This window comes from Tachyglossus aculeatus, chromosome X1 (assembly GCF_015852505.1).
Source record: "Tachyglossus aculeatus isolate mTacAcu1 chromosome X1, mTacAcu1.pri, whole genome shotgun sequence".
Classification (NCBI taxonomy): Eukaryota; Metazoa; Chordata; class Mammalia; order Monotremata; family Tachyglossidae; genus Tachyglossus; species Tachyglossus aculeatus.
Window position 1 is genome coordinate 112,774,597 of NC_052101.1, and position 17,866 is coordinate 112,792,462.

At 54.9% G+C, this 17,866-nt stretch overlaps 1 protein-coding gene across 2 annotated transcripts in view; it reads right to left on the reverse strand.

Moving 5' to 3' along the window:
• Positions 1-7,408: 7,408 nt before the first annotated feature.
• Positions 7,409-17,866, reverse strand: part of SBNO2 (strawberry notch homolog 2) — a 141,543-nt gene continuing 131,085 nt past the window's right edge. For both annotated transcript variants that reach the window (XM_038772442.1, XM_038772443.1), the window contains 13 exons: positions 16,218-16,349; positions 15,921-16,056; positions 15,381-15,493; positions 14,921-14,992; positions 13,833-13,941; positions 13,577-13,651; positions 12,630-12,773; positions 12,247-12,341; positions 10,971-11,063; positions 10,268-10,399; positions 9,668-9,744; positions 8,736-8,926; positions 7,409-8,507 (listed from right to left, as the gene is read on the reverse strand). In XM_038772442.1, the coding sequence (XP_038628370.1) occupies positions 8,002-8,507; positions 8,736-8,926; positions 9,668-9,744; positions 10,268-10,399; positions 10,971-11,063; positions 12,247-12,341; positions 12,630-12,773; positions 13,577-13,651; positions 13,833-13,941; positions 14,921-14,992; positions 15,381-15,493; positions 15,921-16,056; positions 16,218-16,349 (1,875 nt within the window). In that variant the 3' untranslated portion in view covers positions 7,409-8,001. The remainder of the gene's footprint in view (positions 8,508-8,735; positions 8,927-9,667; positions 9,745-10,267; positions 10,400-10,970; positions 11,064-12,246; positions 12,342-12,629; positions 12,774-13,576; positions 13,652-13,832; positions 13,942-14,920; positions 14,993-15,380; positions 15,494-15,920; positions 16,057-16,217; positions 16,350-17,866) is intronic.

The following is a 17,866-nucleotide window of genomic DNA, read 5'->3' on the forward strand; positions in this document are numbered from 1 at the left end:
CCCAAGCACTTAGTACAGTGCTCTGCACACAGTAAGCGCTCAATAAATACGATTGATTGATTGATTGTGTATATATATTTGTACAGATCTATTGCTTTATTTATTTTACTTGTACGTTTCCTATTCTCTTCAGTTTGTTAATGATGTGCATATAGCTTTAATTCTATTTGTTCTGATGATTTTGACACCTGTCTACATGTTTTGTTTTGTTGTCTGTCTCCCCCTTCTCAACTGTGAGCCCGTTGTTGGGTAGGGACCGTCTCTATATGTTGCCGACTTGTACTTCCCAAGCGCTTAGTACAGTGCTCTGCACACAGTAAGTGCTCAATAAATATGATTGAATGAATGACTGAATAAATTAATGGTCTTCACACAATAAGCACTCAGTAAATACCATCGATTGATCTACATCGATCCATACTATTGATCCAGTGCTTAGAACAGTGCTAGCGCTTAGAACAGTGCTTTGAACATAGTAAGCGCTTAATAAACGCCCTCATTATTATTATCTACACCCACTCCCTTGGAGAGCTCATTCATTCACTCCTATGGCTTCAACTACCGCTTCATTCATTCAATCGCATTTATTGAGCACTTACAGTGCGCAAAGCACTTTACTAAGCTCTTGGTGGAGTACAACAACGGACACACTCCCTGCTTACAACGAGCTCACAGTCTAGAACCATTTCTTTTAGATGGTGAGCCCGCTGTTGGGTAGGGACTGTCTCTATATGTTGCCAACTTGGACTTCCCAAGCGCTTAGTCCAGTGCTCTGCACACAGTAAGTGCTCAATAAATACGATTGATTGATTTTTACAGTGCCATTTCTACCTGGATGATTCCCAAATCTGCCTCTCCACGCCTGACCTCTTTCATCTGCAGTTCTGGCATTTCTCCTACCTTCAGGAGGTCTCTACTTGGATGTCCCGCCGACACCTTAAACGTAACATCTTAACCCACATTTTGCAGTGGAGGCAAGTAAGGCTGAGAGAAGTGACTCACCCAAGGTCACACGGTGGAAAAGTGGCAGAGCGGGATTGGAACCCAGGTCCCTTCTGACGCCCAAGCCCAGGCTCAGACCACCAGGCGACACTGCTTCTCTCGCTATGTGTCGAACACCTTTCCAAGTGCTGGGGTATCTATCCCAGCACCTGGAACATAGTAAGCACTTAACAAATACCACAACTATTATTACTAGTAAGTGCTTAACAAATATCATTAAAAAAGAAGCGGTCTGTCTCCCCCTCTAGACTATCAGCTCGCTGTGGGCAGGGGATGTATCTGCTTATTCATTCAATCGTATTTATTGAGCGCTTGCTGTGGGCAGAGCACCGTACGAAGTGCTCATTTTTCTTGTGTACTGTCCCAAGCGCTCAGCACAGCGCTCGCAGTACCAGTCTACATGTTCACCTGTCTCCGTGCTTTGTTGTGTTGTCCGCCTCCCCCTTCCCGACTGTGAGCCCGTTGTTGGGTAGGGACCGTCTCTATCTGTTGCCGACTTGGACTTCCCAGGCGCTTAGTACGGTGCTCTGCACGCAGTAAGCGCTCAATAAATACGATTGAATGAATGTCCACAACGGAACTCGTATCCTCCCTGTCTCACAGGCCTGTAACCTTGGCTTTATCTGCGACTCCTCTCTCTTTCAATCAATCAATCAATCGTATTTGTCAAGCGCGTACTGTGTGCAGAGCGCTGTACTAAGCGCTTTCAACTCACATATTCAGTCCGTCCGTCACTGAATCCTGTCTATTCTTCCTTCGCAACCTCTCTTAGGGTCCGCCCTTTTCCCCCCTCCATCCTAACCGCCGCTACCCTTCCAAGCACCCGTCGCATCTCGTTTCGCCTGCAGCAACGGCCTCCTTGCAGACCCCCCGGCCTCCAGGGTCTCCCCCTTCCGATCCCAACATTACTCGGCTGCCCGCACCGACTGGAGAAGCAGCGTGGCTCAGTGGAAAGAGCCCGGCCTTTGGAGTCGGAGGTCGTGGGTTCAACTCCCGGCTCCGCCGATCGTCAGCTGTGGGACTCTGGGCGAGTCACTTCACTTCTCCGGGCCTCGGTTCCCTCATCTGGAAAATGGGGGTGAAGACTGTGAGCCCCTGTAACCTCCCCAGAGCTTAGGACAGTGCTTTGCACACAGTAAGCGCTTAATAAATGCCATTAAAGAAAATTAAAAAGAAAAAAAGCAATCTGTGCACCTCTCCCCACTCCTCAAAAGCCTCTAACGTTTGACCACCCATCTCCGCATCGAACAGCAACTCCTCACCGTCGGCTTGAAGGCTACCGATCGGCTCTCTTCCGCTACAACCCAGCATTCGCACTCTGTTCCCAACTTGTACTTCCCAAGCGCTTAGTACAGTGCTCTGCACACAGTAAGCACTCAATAAATGCGATTGATGATGATGATGATGATGATGTTCCTCTAACACCAACCTACTCGCTGTACCTCGATCTCACCTGGCTCACTGTCAACCCCCGGCTCACATCCTCCCTTCCGCCCGGAACTCCCACCTCTTTTATTTCTGAGACTTCCACTCTTCCCATCCTCAAAAGCCCTTCTAAAATCATATTTCCTCTTGGAAGCCTTCCCTAACTAACCTCTCAGCCCTCCTCCCCATGCTCCTTTCCTCTGCATCGCCCATGTCCTTAATTCCATATATACTTTGTCAGCCCCTCCTCCATATCCTCCTACTCTATTTCCTGTACCTGTAATTTATTTTCCCGTGTGTCTTCCACCTCTACTCTGTATAAGCTCCTCTTGGGCAGGGATCTCAGCGTGGCTCAGGGGAGAGAGCCCGGGCTTGGGAATCAGAGGTCACGGGTTCAAATCCCAGCTCCACCACTTAGCTGTGTGACTTTGGGCAAGTCACCTAACTTCTCTGCACCTCAGTTACCTCATCTGGAAAATGGGGATTAAGATTGTGAGCCCCACCAGATCACCTTGTAACCTCCCCAGCGCTTAGAACAGTGCTTTGCACATAGTAAGCGCTGAATAAATGCCATTATTATTAGAACAGTGCTTTGCACATAGTAAGCACTTAACAAATACCAAAATTATTTATTACTACTATTATTATCTCATCTACCACCTCTGTTTCTGTACCCTCCCAAGTATTTAGTCCAGTTCTCTGCACCCAGTATATGCTCAATAAATACCATTGACTGATACCATTGACCTGTATATATGTATATATACCTGTATATGTTTGTACGTATTATTCTATTTATTTATTTATATATTTTAATTGTGCATATCTATTCTATTTATTTTATTTTGTCAGTATGTTTGGTTTTGTTCTCTGTCTCCCCCTTTTAGACTGTGAGCCCACTGTTGGGTGGGGACTGTCTCTATATGTTGCCAACTTGGACTTCCCAAGCGCTTAGTACACTGCTCTGCACACAGTAAGTGCTCAATAAATACGATTGATTGATTGATTGATTAGGACCAATTTTGAGAGGCTGGACAAGAATCTCGGGCTCTGGGGGGCGGGCGGGAAAGGGGATGCTAAGCCCTGATTTCCCCTACCCACCTTCGCCTTTGTGTGGTCTGGGCACTTGGGCATACGCCCCTCGGGCACTGATGCTCACCCCAGCCCCGCCGCCGCAGTGACGTCCCTATCCTTATACGCTGCTATTTCCCCAAACTGTAGTCGATTTTAATGTCTTTCTCCCCTTTAATGCTGTAAGCTCCTTGTGGGCAGGGATTGTGTCCACCAACTCTATTATATCGTACTTTCCCAAGCGCTTAGTACAGTGCTCTGCACACAGTAAGCGCTCAGTAAATACGATTAAGTGGTTCCTGGTTCACTCGCCCCCCCCCCCAACCCCTTTCCCTGACTGCATGAATTTACACAGGAAATAGTATCCTTGGCCCCAGCCTGACCCAGCCACCATGGTCCCTACAGATTTCAGGATTTTTTTTTTGGTGGTTTGTTGTTTTTTTTTTTTAATGGCATTTATTAAGCGCTTATTATGTTCCAGGCACCGTACGAAGCACGGGGGTAGCTACAGTCTAATCAGGTTGGACGCAGCCCCTGTCCCACCTGGGGCTCACGGTCTTAATCCCTATTCATTCATTCAATCGTATTTGATGATGATGATGATCATCATCAATCGTATTTATTGAGTGCTTACTGTGTGCAGAGCACTGTACTAAGCACTTTGGAAGTACAAATTGAGCGCTCACTATGTGCAAAGCACTGTTCTAAGTGCTGGGGGGATACAAAGTGATGAGGTTGTCCCATGTGGGGCTCAGTCTTCATCCCCATTTTACAGATGAGGGAACTGAGGCCCAGAGAAGTGAAGTGACTTGCCCAAAGTCACACAACTGACAAGTGGTGGAGCCGGGATTTGAACCCATGACCTCTGACTCCAAAGCCCGTGCTCTTTCCCACTGAGCTACGCTGCTTCTCTAATTTATTGAGCACTTACTGTGTGCAGAGCACTGTACTAAGCGCTTGGGAAGTACAAGTTGGGAACATCTAGAGACAGTCCCTACCCAACAACGGGCTCACAGTCTAGATGGGGCTTCACAGAGGAGAAAACTGAGGCCCAGAGAAGTGAAGTGACTTGCCCGGGGTCACACAGGAGAAAAGTGCCAGAGCTGAGATTAGAACCCAGATCCTTCTGACCCCCAATCAATCAATCATTTTTATTGCGTGCTTACTGTGTGCAGAGCACTGTACTAAGCGCTTGGGAAGTACAAGTTGGCAACATACAGAGACAGTCCCTACCCAACAGTCTAAAAGCAGCGTGGCTCAGTGGAAAGAGCCCGGGCTTTGGAGTCAGAGGTCATGGGTTCGAATCCCAACTCCACCACATGTCTGCTGTGTGACCTTGGGCAAGTCACTTAACTTCTCTGGGCCTCAGTTACCTCATCTGTAAAATGGGGATTAAGACTGTGAGCGCCACGTGGGACAACCTGATCACCCTGTATCCTCCCCTGCGCTTAGAACAGTGCTTTGCACATAGTAAGCGCTTAACAAATGCCAATTACTATTATTATTATTATTAAAAGGGGCAGTGCACTAAGCGCTGGGGTGGATACGAGAAAATCGGGTTGGACACAGTCTACATCCCACATGGGGCTCACCGTCTTAATCCCCATTTTACAGATGAGGTAACTGAGGCACAGAGAAGCGACCTGCCCAAGGTCACATAGCCAGTAGACGAGTGGCAGTCGGGGTTAAAAGCCAAGGCCTTCTGACTCTCGGGTCCATGTTCTACCCTCTACGCCACGCATAAGAGAAGCAGCATGGCTCAATGGAAAGAGCCTGGGCTTTGGAGTCAGAGGTCATGGGTTCAAATCCCGGCTCAGCTGTGTGACTTGGGCAAGTTACTTAACTTCTCTGTGCCTCAGTTACCTCATCTGTAAAACGGGGATGAAGACTGTGAGCCCCATGTGGGACAACCTGAGCACCTTGTAACCTCCCCAGTGCTTAGAACAGTGCTTTGCACATAGTAAGCGCTTAATAAATGCCATTATTATTATTATTATTATTATGCAGCATGGTACAGCCCACAGCAACAGGTGGATGGTCCAATTCTACCACTCCAACATCTCTCCTGTGGTTTTAAGGAAGGGTCCCAGCTGGCCACAGCCTAAGTCGTTGGGGCACTGAGGACTGCGAGGCAAGGGGAAGGATCAGAGAGGGGCACAAAGATGTGGAGGATGTGGACAGCAGGCACATGGGGTGGTGGGGGGGCCTTCCCACCAGGGAAGGGGGCAAGCGGGTGACCCCCGGAACGGGATTTCCCCCCCCATGCTCCAGGATAGCGGGGGCGGGAAATGACGCCGGTGACAACCCCGAATTTCCACTTCCAGGACCAAGACAGAGGGATCAAACAGCACGACCTCTCCCGGCGTTTCCGTCTTTACTGAGCAGAATGCAAAACTCCCTCCGGATAACAAGTAGAAAATTTAGGAATTAGTCAAAAGGCACATAGTCTAAAAAAAAAAAATCTCTTTACATATATACATTTCCATTAATTATAAATACACATAGAAAATGAAGGCCAGGCCCATCAAGCAGATTTTAAAAGTGCACAGGAGAGAAGGGGCAGGGGGAAGCACGGGGAAGATGACTTATTTTTAAAAATACATACACAATCAGTAGGACGGCTAGAAAACAATAACTTAGTTGAAAGATACTGAGGGACTTGAAGGTGCCATGTTGCTGCCTCAACTACGGGAGGAGAAGAATTTCTGGGGCTGGGGACCAGGGATGGGTGGGGATTTGGGAGTTTTGTTTCGGTGGGGGAGCGGCAGTTTTCCTGAGATGCTGTGTCGCACGAGGATTTGGTTTCGTTGTTGATTTCTGCTTAGTCCCATCAAGCCCCCAAAGGCGGGTGGAGACTTGGCCGCTAGCTGGGAGGACAAACTAGGACGGTGCGGGATAGAGAGGGAAGGGGAAGGGGGGGAGTGATGGCAGAAGCCCTGGACACACGCTAGAGGAGGTGGGGGAAAGAGGGGAGGGTCAACGGACAGCGGCGGCGGAGTTGTTCTCGGCCCTTCTCTCCTCCGGCAAGAAAGCTGAACTGCCTGGAAGCCCAGGAGACTCATTGGAGTGAACACCTAAACTAAGAACGCTTGGCTTGGAAGAAATTTTCCACTGTGCCTGTTTTTGTTGCTGTTCAAGATGATGGTATTTCAAAATAATAAACATTTCAGATTCCAGAACAACCCCCCCCACCCCACCCCTCCCACAAACCTCATTTCAACACTAGATTTTTGACCTCAGTCTGGTAGCCACATCTGGGACATTAGGGGCCTGAAGCCTTGGCCCCCGTCCTAGGTGACATGGTATATGGGGGAGAAAGAAGAGGGAAGGGAGGGGGGAGGGAGAGAGAGGAGAGGAAAAAGGAAAGTTAAGTGTGTGTGCATATGTGCATGCAAACTAAGGGCATTTTGGAATTGAGAAATTTCAAAATAAACTCCATTGGAGGGTTATAATGAGTTTCCTGTCCAGCCAACTCAACCACGCATGCCGTAGGGAGCAGATAATCACAATCATCTTTCAGCCCATCTCCGCTAATAGTTTTAGCCTCCTTCATCAGCCCTGGTCAACTGAGGGGGGAAAGGGAGAGAAAAGAAGCCGGGGGGAGCCTGAATAATTCACTCATTCCCTGGATAACAGGGACCCCCATGCCCACCCTTCTCCACAACACCCCCAGGCCCGTTTTCTGAGGATAGGGGCTGGGGGTGGGGGGGCCCTTTCTGCTGAGGAGCTGGGTAGGACAGTCGGGGCCGGGGGAAGGAGGTGCCCAGAGTGGCTGCCGAGGCCTCATTCTCTCCCACTCTTTCTACCACCCAGACCCACAGCCAAGTGGGAGAAAGGGGAAAAAGAAAACAAGAGATTCCTCTGGACCGTAAGCTCGTTACGAGCGGGGAACCTGCTCGCTAATCCTGTGGCTTAGTACAGTGCTCTGCACGCACTAAGAACTCTCAAATAAATATCACCGATGATCGATTGACTGATTCCTCCTCTGGATTCCCGGACACCCTTCGGTCCCCAGAGCGCGGGGAGAAAGGGCCAGGCCCGTTGAAGAGCACGGACTGGGGTGGGTGGGTGGGGGGGCCCTGAGGTCGTAGAGCAGGGACTATTGCTACTGAGGGGCAGGGCAGGAGCCCCAGGGAGGCGGTGGGGTCCATGTGAGGTTACAGTGTCGGAAGGCCAGAAGGCTGCTTCCTCCCACCCCCGACGCCCCAGAGTGGGGAGTCCCTGGGGCCATCTGTGGGTCTGGCTGAGGGACAGGGGGGTGGAGGCTGAGGGAAATGGGCTCCTCCTGACTCAGTAGTTTACCAGGAGCTTGGAGGGGTGTGGGGGGGAACGCCTGCCCTGTTCCCTCTGCAGTTGGTGGGGGTGGGAAGACACCCCCTCCATCCTCCGCCGCCCCGAGACCTACGAGAGATAGAAAATTTGCAAAGTGTATAGATGTGTGTGAAGGTATATTATATATAAATAATTTTTGGAAAGGAACGCTTTACGGTGTCCAGTCCAGTCCTAGGAGTTGGCGAAGGGGGGGCTGAAGCGGATGACGCTCTGGCGCTCCAGGCCCAGGGGCCCGTCCTGGGGCCCGTCCTGGGGCCCGACGACGTTCAGGGTCCTCAGCATGTCCTCCAGCACTTCCTTGAAGTTGATGTCCGACGGGTGGGCGAGGTCTTGCGCGGGGGGCGGGGTCTGCTGCTGCGGGGCCAGGGGCGAGGGTCCGTGGGAGCCCAGCAGCGAGGCGGCCGGCAGGCGGGGGCCGGTGGAGTCCGGGGGGAAGGAGAAGCGGGGAAGGAAGGGCGGCGGGGGCAGGACGTCGGCGGGGGGGCTGAGCGTCAGATCCAGGATCTCGTCCGGGCGGGGGTGGGAGGGCAGGGCCCGCCGGTCGGGGGGCAGCCGCAGCGGGAAGGGTGGCAGGGGCGGCTGGAGGGAGGCCCCATCGTGCTTCCGCTTGACGTTGGCGTCCATCTGCTTCAGCTCCTCTAGCACCTTGGGCACGCAGCTCTCAGGGATCTTGATCCCTGGAGGGGCGGGGCGGGGCCGACAATGACCCAGGGGCCGGGCATCCCACCCCCAGCCCACGCCCGTAGAGGTTGGGAGGGCGGGGAGGGGGAGGGCAGTCCATGTCCAGCCCCGAGGCTGGGGGAAGGAAGGGGGTGGGGGGCTCGTTCATTCAGTCAGTCGGATTTATGGAGTGCTTACTGGGTACAGAGCACTGTGCTAGGTGCCACAGGGCCCTTCTCACTTACCCACTTGCTTCTTCTTCTCCTTGGTCTTGAGGCGGACGATCTGCAGGTAGCTACTGCTGGTGATGTCGGCCATGATGCTGGCGATGCGGCTCCAGACGCGCAGCAGTGCCCCGCACAGCATGTAGTAGTGCCGCAACCTCATGCCCTGGTAGCACTCTCGGCCCTCCTGGATCAGCTTGCACGGCCGGTTCCTGAGGACCGGGCGGGGGAACGGCTCAGAACCCCACCGCCCCCCCGGCCCCCCCGGCGCCCTACACATGTGTTCGCACACACGCGCGTATATGCCCATAGGCCATCCTGGGACTCTGGCCTGCAGGTGACCCAGGGGTGGGGGGGGGGGGGGCGTGACACGGTGGGGGCAGAAGTCAGAGGACCAGCTGGCTCACAGCTGGGAAGGCCTAAAATCACCAAGCACGGGTAATAATAATAATAATAATAATGACATTTATTAATCGCTTACTACGTGCAAAGCACTGTTAGGTTACAAGGTGAACAGGTTGTCCCCGGGGGGCTCACAGTCTTAATCCCCATTTTACAGACGAGGTAACTGCTAAGTGACTTGCCCAAGTCACACGGCTGACCGTTGGCGGAGCCGGGATTTGAACCCATGACCTCTGACTCCAAAGCCCGGGCTCTTTCCACTGAGCCGCGCTAATCCCTTAGCCCACTGCGGAACACCGGCAGAACCGAGAAGCTTCCCGAGGGATGGCCTCAAACTGGAGGGGGGAGGGAAATGGGGAGCCCTGGGGTGGGGGGGGAGGAAAGAAAGCGTCTTCCTGGGGGAGCCGGAGGGGGTGGGGAAGGTCTGATGCCAGACCGAGGGGCCGGAGGTGCCCACCCAACTCAGGGTGGAAAGCAGCCACCTGTGGGGGCTAAGGGAGGGAGCCCCCATCTCTTGCTCTCTCTGGACCCATGACAATGCTGGCACTCACCACACAGCGTGATTACAATGCTTCAAGGAGAAGGTGTAGCTGCCCAACCAGTGCTCTTTGGCTTCCTCAGCGGTCACCTGCAGGGAGACTCATAAATCAGCCGGGGCCTTTTCTTCCAAGAAGCCGGCCTCGATTCGTTAGCTTCATCCACAGCATACCTCGAGCACCAAGCCTATTCAAAGCACTGTGCCAGGTGCTTGGAAACGGACACCAAAAGTCAAAGCGGACACCCCTGCCCTCGAGGAGCTTAGTCTCGACGTCTGACGGCCTTCTCGGACGCGTGGGGACGCTACTTCCCCCGGATCCAGCCCGCGCGTCAATCTGTCCACCCAGCTAGAGACTTTACGGGGTCTCCATCCTGCCTTCCCCGTCAATCGACGGTATTTATGGAGTTCTTATTGCGTGCAGAGCACTGTACTAAGCGGTTGGAAGAGAGCCTGCCCATCAAACCCAGGGCCCCCCTGCAGCCGGGGGTCGGGGTCCTCCAGAGCCGGGGTTTCCTGAGAGTGGGGATGTCAATGCCCGATGCGTGACCCCGGCCCCCGCCCGTCAGTGGAGACCCGGAAGGCTTTGGGTCTCGCCCGCCCGTCGCCAACCTACCCGCCGGTATTTCTTGCAGAAGCTCTCAAAGCCCTCGGGCTGGCTCTGCTTGCCGATGTTGGGCTTGTACAGGGTGAAGTTCTTCCCACGGTTCTGCTCGGCCAGCAGGCAGGTGTACTTGTTTCCCCGAATCTGTGGGGGACAGCCCGGGAGGTTCTTCAGGCCTGGCTTCCAAGGGGCGGGAAGGGAGGGAAGGAACCGGAGGGAGAGGGGCCCGGACCGGGGAAGGTCTGGATGGAGAGGCGGCACTTAGAACAGTGTTTGGCACACAGTAATCGCTTAACAAACACCATCATTATTAGAGGGGCTGGAGGGGAGGGTTTGGGGAACACTCCCCAAGTCCCGGCAGCTCCTCTTTCTAGGGACTCCCACCTCTCTGCATGTGAGCTAACAGTCCAGTGTGGGTGCAATGGGGGCAACGGTGAGGCCCACCTCCCCTCGGAACCCGCGGCGCGTCTTCTCTTGGCCCTGTGTCATATGCACATTTTGGGGGCGGGGGGCGGGAGAGGACGGGGCAGGGGTAGGGCCCCTGGGACCCCGTGCTCAAGGGATCGATGCTGAGGGAGCTTTGCCAGGGCAGCCGGTGAGGGCTGTCGACCACACCGGGGGAAGAGGGGAGGAGAGTGGCTGGCCCCTGGGGGGGATCGGGATGGGGCGGGGGACTCCGAGGACGCCCATCCGGTCGGGTCACCCACCGACTCACCTTGTAGGACAGGTAGAACCCATCATGGATTCCTGTCAGCGTGAGTGACTTTTCGTATGCCTCTTCCCACCTCAGGCCTCGGTCCACGCTGATCTGTAAAAATCAAAGGGTCTCAGAGGGAGCTGGGGCAGGCAGGAAAGGGGAGGGACTGACGGAGGGATGGACGAAGAGGAGAAACAGGAATTTCTCCTCCCCCGGGCCCCACCTAAATTCAACAAACCATACCCCTTCCCACCCTTCCAAGCCTCCCCCCAGAGCCACCTCCTCCAAGAGGCCCCAATTCCTGGTTTCCCAGTCTGGCCACGGATTCAGCCCCCCGGGCCCTCAGCGTACATACAGCTACTTAGTCGATGGGTTATCCATTCATTTACATTTCTCACTTGTGCATTATCACTACAGATGTACATAAGTACATATCCGTAATTTATTTATATTAATGTCTGCCTCCCTCTAGACTGTGAGCTCACTGTGGGCTGGGAAGGTGCCTACCAACTCTGTCCTCTCCCAAGTGCTCAGTATAGTGCTCTGCACACAGTAAGCGCCCAATAAACATGACTGGTTTGTATCTATGTACTCGACTCCTTTGACGCACTGTCTACTTGGCAGTTGGTGTCTGCTTTTCTTCCTCATCGTCAATCAATCAGCCCGTCAGCCAGCCCCAGGAGGGCGGGGACTGCTTTGGTTTGGTTGCTATGGTACGTTCCCAAGCGCTCAGTACAGCACTTTGCCCACGGCAGGTGTTCGCTTGATGATGCCCAGAGGATGGTGGTCGCGCTGCTCCGGTGGCGTTTACTCGGATTTCCCCTAACACTTGTTTTCACTAAGTGTTTTAGAGAGGACACTATCATGGAACTGGAAAACACTCTCCCGACCACGCTCATCCATCTGGATAGAAATGGGCACGGTGTGGGCGAGACGGTGCACCCATGTAATAGACAGGGGCGCTTACCATCTAAATGGGGGAAGTCTGGAAGACACAAGTCGGGTCTTCAAATGAGGGTGGGAGCAGAGTTACAACTGGGGTAATCATAGCGGGGACACGGGACAAGGAATAAACAAAGCAAGTGTGAACGTGGACCTGGGTTCCAAGGGGGGGTGACAATGTACTGAATGCTCTGCGGCTGCTGAGGGCAGTGGGCCACCCCCAGCTGGGTCCAGGTTGCTCTGTATGTGAGGGGGCTGGTCCAGGAAGGGGGTGGGGGGGGTCGGCTGGGTGAGGAGCCCCATGGGGCAGAAGAGGGGACGCCATCAGATATTTAGCCCCAGCCACAATTACCTTGTAGAAGACCACCTGCCCATCTTGAGGGTGGCCTGGTGTCAGAAACACCTCCTGGCTCTCTTCGTAGATCTCATCAATTCCCGGGGCCAGATCTACAGAGACAGGGATATATTAACACACGCAGACACCCACACACAACAACGCAACCCCCGCCACCCCCCACACCTCTGCAGCAACATCAATCCCCTCCTTGCTAGCACTCGCGGCCAACAGAGCCTCCCTCACGGAGGGGGTTCCCCCGTCTGCCTGTCCACCCTCCACCTGCTTGGCCTTGCCGTCTGCAGAGCCGCTCACTCCCATCTGCCTTGTCCCCTGGCCCCCGGAAGCCCTGACGGCCCACCTGCCCACCCACCCACCCCATCCATGCCCTCAGCCCTTACCTAGGATGCCCATGTCATATTTGCCCTCCTTCTTGTCCTTCTCAATCAAGTAGTCAAAGGTGTCCGTGAAGTACTGGAAGAGTGTATTCTGTTTGTGCACCTCCAAACCCAGGATACGATTCAGGAACTTGGTGATGGAGCAGTCTGCAAGGGATTGGGGGAAGAAAGGGGAGGGGAACGAAAGAGGAGGGGACAGGCCACTCAGGCTGGGGGCTGGGAACAGCTGACCAGCCCTCACAGTTTAGCTGGGCAATGTGGGGTGAGTGAGTGAATGAGTGAGTGAATGAGTGTGTGTGGGGGCTGCCGCTCCGGCCCTGTGACTCTCATCCACTTCTCCCCTTCCCAGGTGCCAATTCTGTGCCTTGCCCCACCATCAGCAAAAGACTCCAGGGAAAACCACTCCAGGCCTGTCCTCCCCTACAGGCTCTGTGTGCTCAGAGGGGGAAAGGAGGGCCAAGCTCACTCCCCAACTTGAAACAGGGATCCATGCCTATACCTGAGGGGCGGAAGGAGGGAGGGAAGGAGGAAGGAAGGGAGAAGGGGAGGGTGGCTGAGAAAAGACAGTCCGAGCAATGTGGCCCCTCCCCAGTGAGGGTGAGAGTCAGTGTAATTTGCATGAATTCCTGGACAAGCAGCCCATTCTGGGTTACTGGGAAGAGAGTAGGGGGCTGGGGAGGGGAAAGTGAGAGGGGCCGGGAGATACGACAGTTACTCCCTCCGAGCGCCCTGGCGCCGCTGCCGGAGACGGAGTCCGGGGCCGGACGGCTGGACCGTGGGGCCGAGCCAGGGTGGTTTGGGGGTCCAGGGACTGCTGTTTCTTGGCACCTGCTGCCCCCAGGTCGGTTTGGGCGAGGAGTCGGTACCGGGAGACCAAACTTCCCTCTTTCCCCATCTGGCATCAAGGAAGACCTGGCTCAGGAGGTTCTGGAGGACCCCAGGAGACTCACCCTTTTCCACAGCGATGCACCCATATTTCATATCCTTACAGCAGATCCCAACGGAGAGGAGGCCGGACCGCATCTCTGCAGTGATGAGAGAGATATAATGCACCTTTCCCTCAGGGCTGGCGCTCTTCTTCTCGGGCTACACTGGCCCCTGGCCCCTGCCCTCCTCCCTCCTGTTCCTCCAGATCCGGCCATCGTGTTGGGAAATGCTTGGCTCTGGTGGGCCTGGCTGCCCCATGCCTCCAGCAGGGCAGCTCACCCTGGAAGAAGGCGGCATCTCCTCCGGGATAATTCTTGGGCAGAGGGACCCTGTTCTCCGTCTGACTCAGGATGGCTCCAAGAACTCGATCTAGTGCTCGGGCTCCATACTGCGGGTGAGAGGGAGAAGTCACGGTCATTTTGTTCAAACTCCCACAGAACAGATATGGCGCCAGGGAAGCTCCAAGGTAGGGGGTGGCACCTGTGATTCCAACTCTGGTTCATCCTCCCACTGCAAGCACCAGCTTCATCTCAACTTCCCAGCTGCCTGGGGGTGGGGTGTGTGTGCGTGTATTCATTCAGTCGTATTTACTGAGCGCTCACTTGTGTGCAGAGCACTGTACTAAGCGCTTGGGAAGTACAAGCTGGCAACAGATAGAGACGGTCCCTACCCAACAGCGGGCTCACAGTCTAGAAGAGGGAGACAGACAACAAAACAAAACCTATTAACAAAATAAAATAAATAGAATAGGAAATATGTACAAGCAAAATAGAGTAATAAATCTGTACAAGCATATATACAGGTGCTGTGGGGAGGGGAAGGAGGTAGGGCGGGGGGGATGGGGAGGGGGAGAGGAAGGAGGAGGCTCAGTCTGGGAAGGCCTCCTGGAGGAGGTGAGCTCTCAGCAGGGCTTTGAAGGGAGGAAGAGAGCTAGCTTGAGCGGATGTGCGGAGGGAGGGCATTCCAGGCCAGGGGGAGGATGTAGGCCGTGTGAGCACGCGTGTGCACAGCCGCTGTTCCGGCTCCAGCTCCCCCAGGAGCTGTCGGACAAGGCTGGAAAGACTGTGACCCGAGAGGCCTGTGCAGGCTGCTTCCCTGTCTTGGTCCCGTTGGCTCCCTTACTTTACACCTGCCCCCTCGCTCACGATGTCAAGTGGGTGTCTTTGTGTCTCATCAACCCAGCAGGGTGCCAGTCCAGCAAACCACCCCAGGATAGCACCCCTGCACCCTTCTCTCTAGCCCCAAGAGATTGATTTATCGCCGACCCCCAACCGAGCCTCCGAAGCCACCCGCCGCTCAGGGGGCAACCTTTCCTCCCTGACGAACCCACCCCGCAGCACCCGCCGTCCATACCCCGAGACCTTCACCTTATTCTCAAAGTTGTATTTGCTGAGATCCCTGGATTCAGTGGCTCGCCGGTCCCCATGGGTTAGGGCACCCTGAGAGAGAGAGAGCAGAAAAGAGGTTTCAGAAAGGAGTGGAGGGCGTGGACAGGCAAGCGATCCCTCCACCGCAGCCAAGTCGGCCCCCTTGATTTTGGGGTCAGGCAGGATGGCAAGCAGGCAGGCAGCCAGCTACGATGGCAGCAGATGGAGGTGTGTGTGTGTGTGTGGTGGGGGGGGGGTGTGGAGAGAGAAAGAGGGGGTACCAGGGGCCAGGCCTGATCAGAGGCGGAGGCTGCATTGCCCTCTGGAACCCAGTTTGCTCCGTCTCCAGTGACAGAAAGCAAGAACCCCCCCGGGGTGTGTGTGTGTGTGTCTGTGTGTCTTTGTGTGGTGTTCCCAGGGCGGCACAGAGTTGGCTTCAGCCTTCCCCGGTCCCACTCACCAGACTTTCGAGGCGCTTGGCAACGATGGAAGCGAATCTCCTCTCCCCAGCCAGTCCAGATATCAGGAACACATACTCGGGGGCTGAGACCTGGTTAGACCGGTGGGTTCGACCTGGAGGGAAAAGCAGGTGGGAGACAAGTCGTCGTCATCACCGTTAGTATTTATCGAGCACCAACTAGGCATCTGGGGGAGTTATAACACAGTAAAAATCACGGCAGGCATGCTTTGGAGGTGGGGAACTATGGGGTTCGGTGGATTTGGCCTAGAGTTTGTTCCAGATGTGTGGGGGTGAATGGGGGTGTGTTTGTAGATATAACTGGTTAGTTGGGCTCAGGAGAGTCGGGTGCGAAGGATGGGCAGGTCCCAGCCGACCACCCGGGGAACGTTCAGTGTGGGCGGCGGTGGGCGCAGCTCGGCCGCCAGCCGGGTCAGACCCCGTGGGCTCAATTTGAACTGGACCCCTGTGGGTGGTGGGGAAGAGCTTCCACGGGGAGAAGCATCCAGGCCTTTGGATGCAGCGCTTCTCCCCGGCCCTCACCGAACTGCTGGATGGCTCGGTCCGCGCTCCAGGGCAACTCGAGTGTCATGTGGACCCGTCGCCTCTGGTTCTTGACCCGCCGGTCGGCTTGCAGGGAGATTCCTGAGCTGGAGGCCTCGGAGATGATCGCCACAAGCTGAGGTAAAGGCCAGCGAGGGTTGGGGGGGAGCCAGTGGTGAGGGGTGGGGGAAGCCCCTCAACCAGCCCTGCCCCAGCCTGGTCCTAGGGGAGCCCTGGGTACTGCCAGCCCTACTAGGGGAAACCTGGGTCCTTGCCCCCCGGGGGACCCTGGCCCACCTTCTCCCCGCTCATGAATCGCTCCTTCTCTTTCAAGTTCACATGGTCGATGGAGAGGCCTTGCTCCGCCCGGGACTCAAACACGACGGTCCTGTCTGGTCTGGACACGACCCGGCCTTTCCTACCCGTCATCTGCAGCACGTCCCAGGGAGAAGAGGAGTGAGAGGGATGGGGAGGGATGGTGGAGGGGAGGGGAGGAAGGCACAGAACAAAGAAGGTAGCTGTTAGCAGGGGGGCGGGGCCCGAGGAGCAGCTGGGGGCTTCGGGTCCCCCCGCCCCGTACCGGGGAGAGTCAGGGAGGGGGACGGTATCTCCCTCGGCACATGCTCCTCCGGCCCATGGGGAAGATCCTGCTGTTTTGTTGCCGTCTGTCCTGAGGCCGGGCGGGGAAGGAAGGGGGTTTGAATGCTCCGGCAGGAGAGCAGGGAAAAGAGACCGTTGGCTTCAGGACTCCCTCTGCGCCCACTCCACCCCAGCTGGCACTCTTCGCTCCTCCCAAGAAAAATCAACTGCTCTTCTCTCCTGGCTCCCCAACCTCCGACCTGTCATTGCAGCCATCCCCCTCCCACTTGGGCCACCCCCTTCTTCCAAACCTCCAAAAAAGCCATCACCATTGGGCGGCCTCAAGTCTACATCTCGTTCTCGTAATCATTTCTGGATTTGGGGGCTTCTTTGCATTTGTCTCGGTTCGATCTATGTGTTCTGTCTTGCTCCTTTTGGACACCTGCCCGTCTTCCCCCACCAGACTGTAAGCTTCTCAAGGACAGGAACTGGACCTTCTATTTCTACCGGATGGTCCCTAGTACGCTGCTCCGCGAACAGTAGGGGTACAAGAAATCTGCTGATGGGGATGGCCACGAATACGAGAAGCAGCGTGGCGCAGTGGAAAGAGCTCGGGCTTTGGAGTCCGTGGGTTCAAATCCCGGCTCTACCACTTGTCAGCGGTGTGACTTTGGGCAAGTCACTTCACTTCTCTGGGCCTCAGTTACCGCATCTGTAAAATGGGGATTAAGACTGTGAGCCCCCACCATGGGACAACCTAATCACCTTGTAACCTCCCCAGTGTTTAGTACAGTTCTTTGCACATAGTAAGCGCTTAATAAATGCCATTGTTATTATTATTATTATTATTATTATTATTATTATTACTACTCAGAGAGGGGAACCTCAGCAGGTCACTGGCCTACCCAATATGTCTCTGGCACGCACCTGGCCAGGGTTTGAACTGGCCCCAGGTCCCTCGTCTGGGACCCCAGGCTGAGTCTGTGGAGGACTCCCTCCGCTCCCCCCAGCCCATTCTGCCCCTATTTAGGGGCCCCCCGTCTCTTCACTTTAAAGCATCATCATCATCATCATCATCAATCGTATTTATTGAGCGCTTACTGTGTGCAGAGCACTGTACTAAGCGCTTGGGAAGTACAAATTGGCAACATATAGAGACAGTCCCTACCCAACAGTGGGCTCACAGTCTAAAAGGGGGAAAAAAGCACTAAAGTCTAAAAGCACTTACTATACGCCGTGAACTGTATTAATTGCTGGGGTAGATACAAGATCACCCGGTCCGATGCAGTCCCTATCCCACATGGGGCTCACAGACTGATGAGTTAACTGAGGCCCAGAGAGGTGAACTGACTTGGCCAAGGTCACAC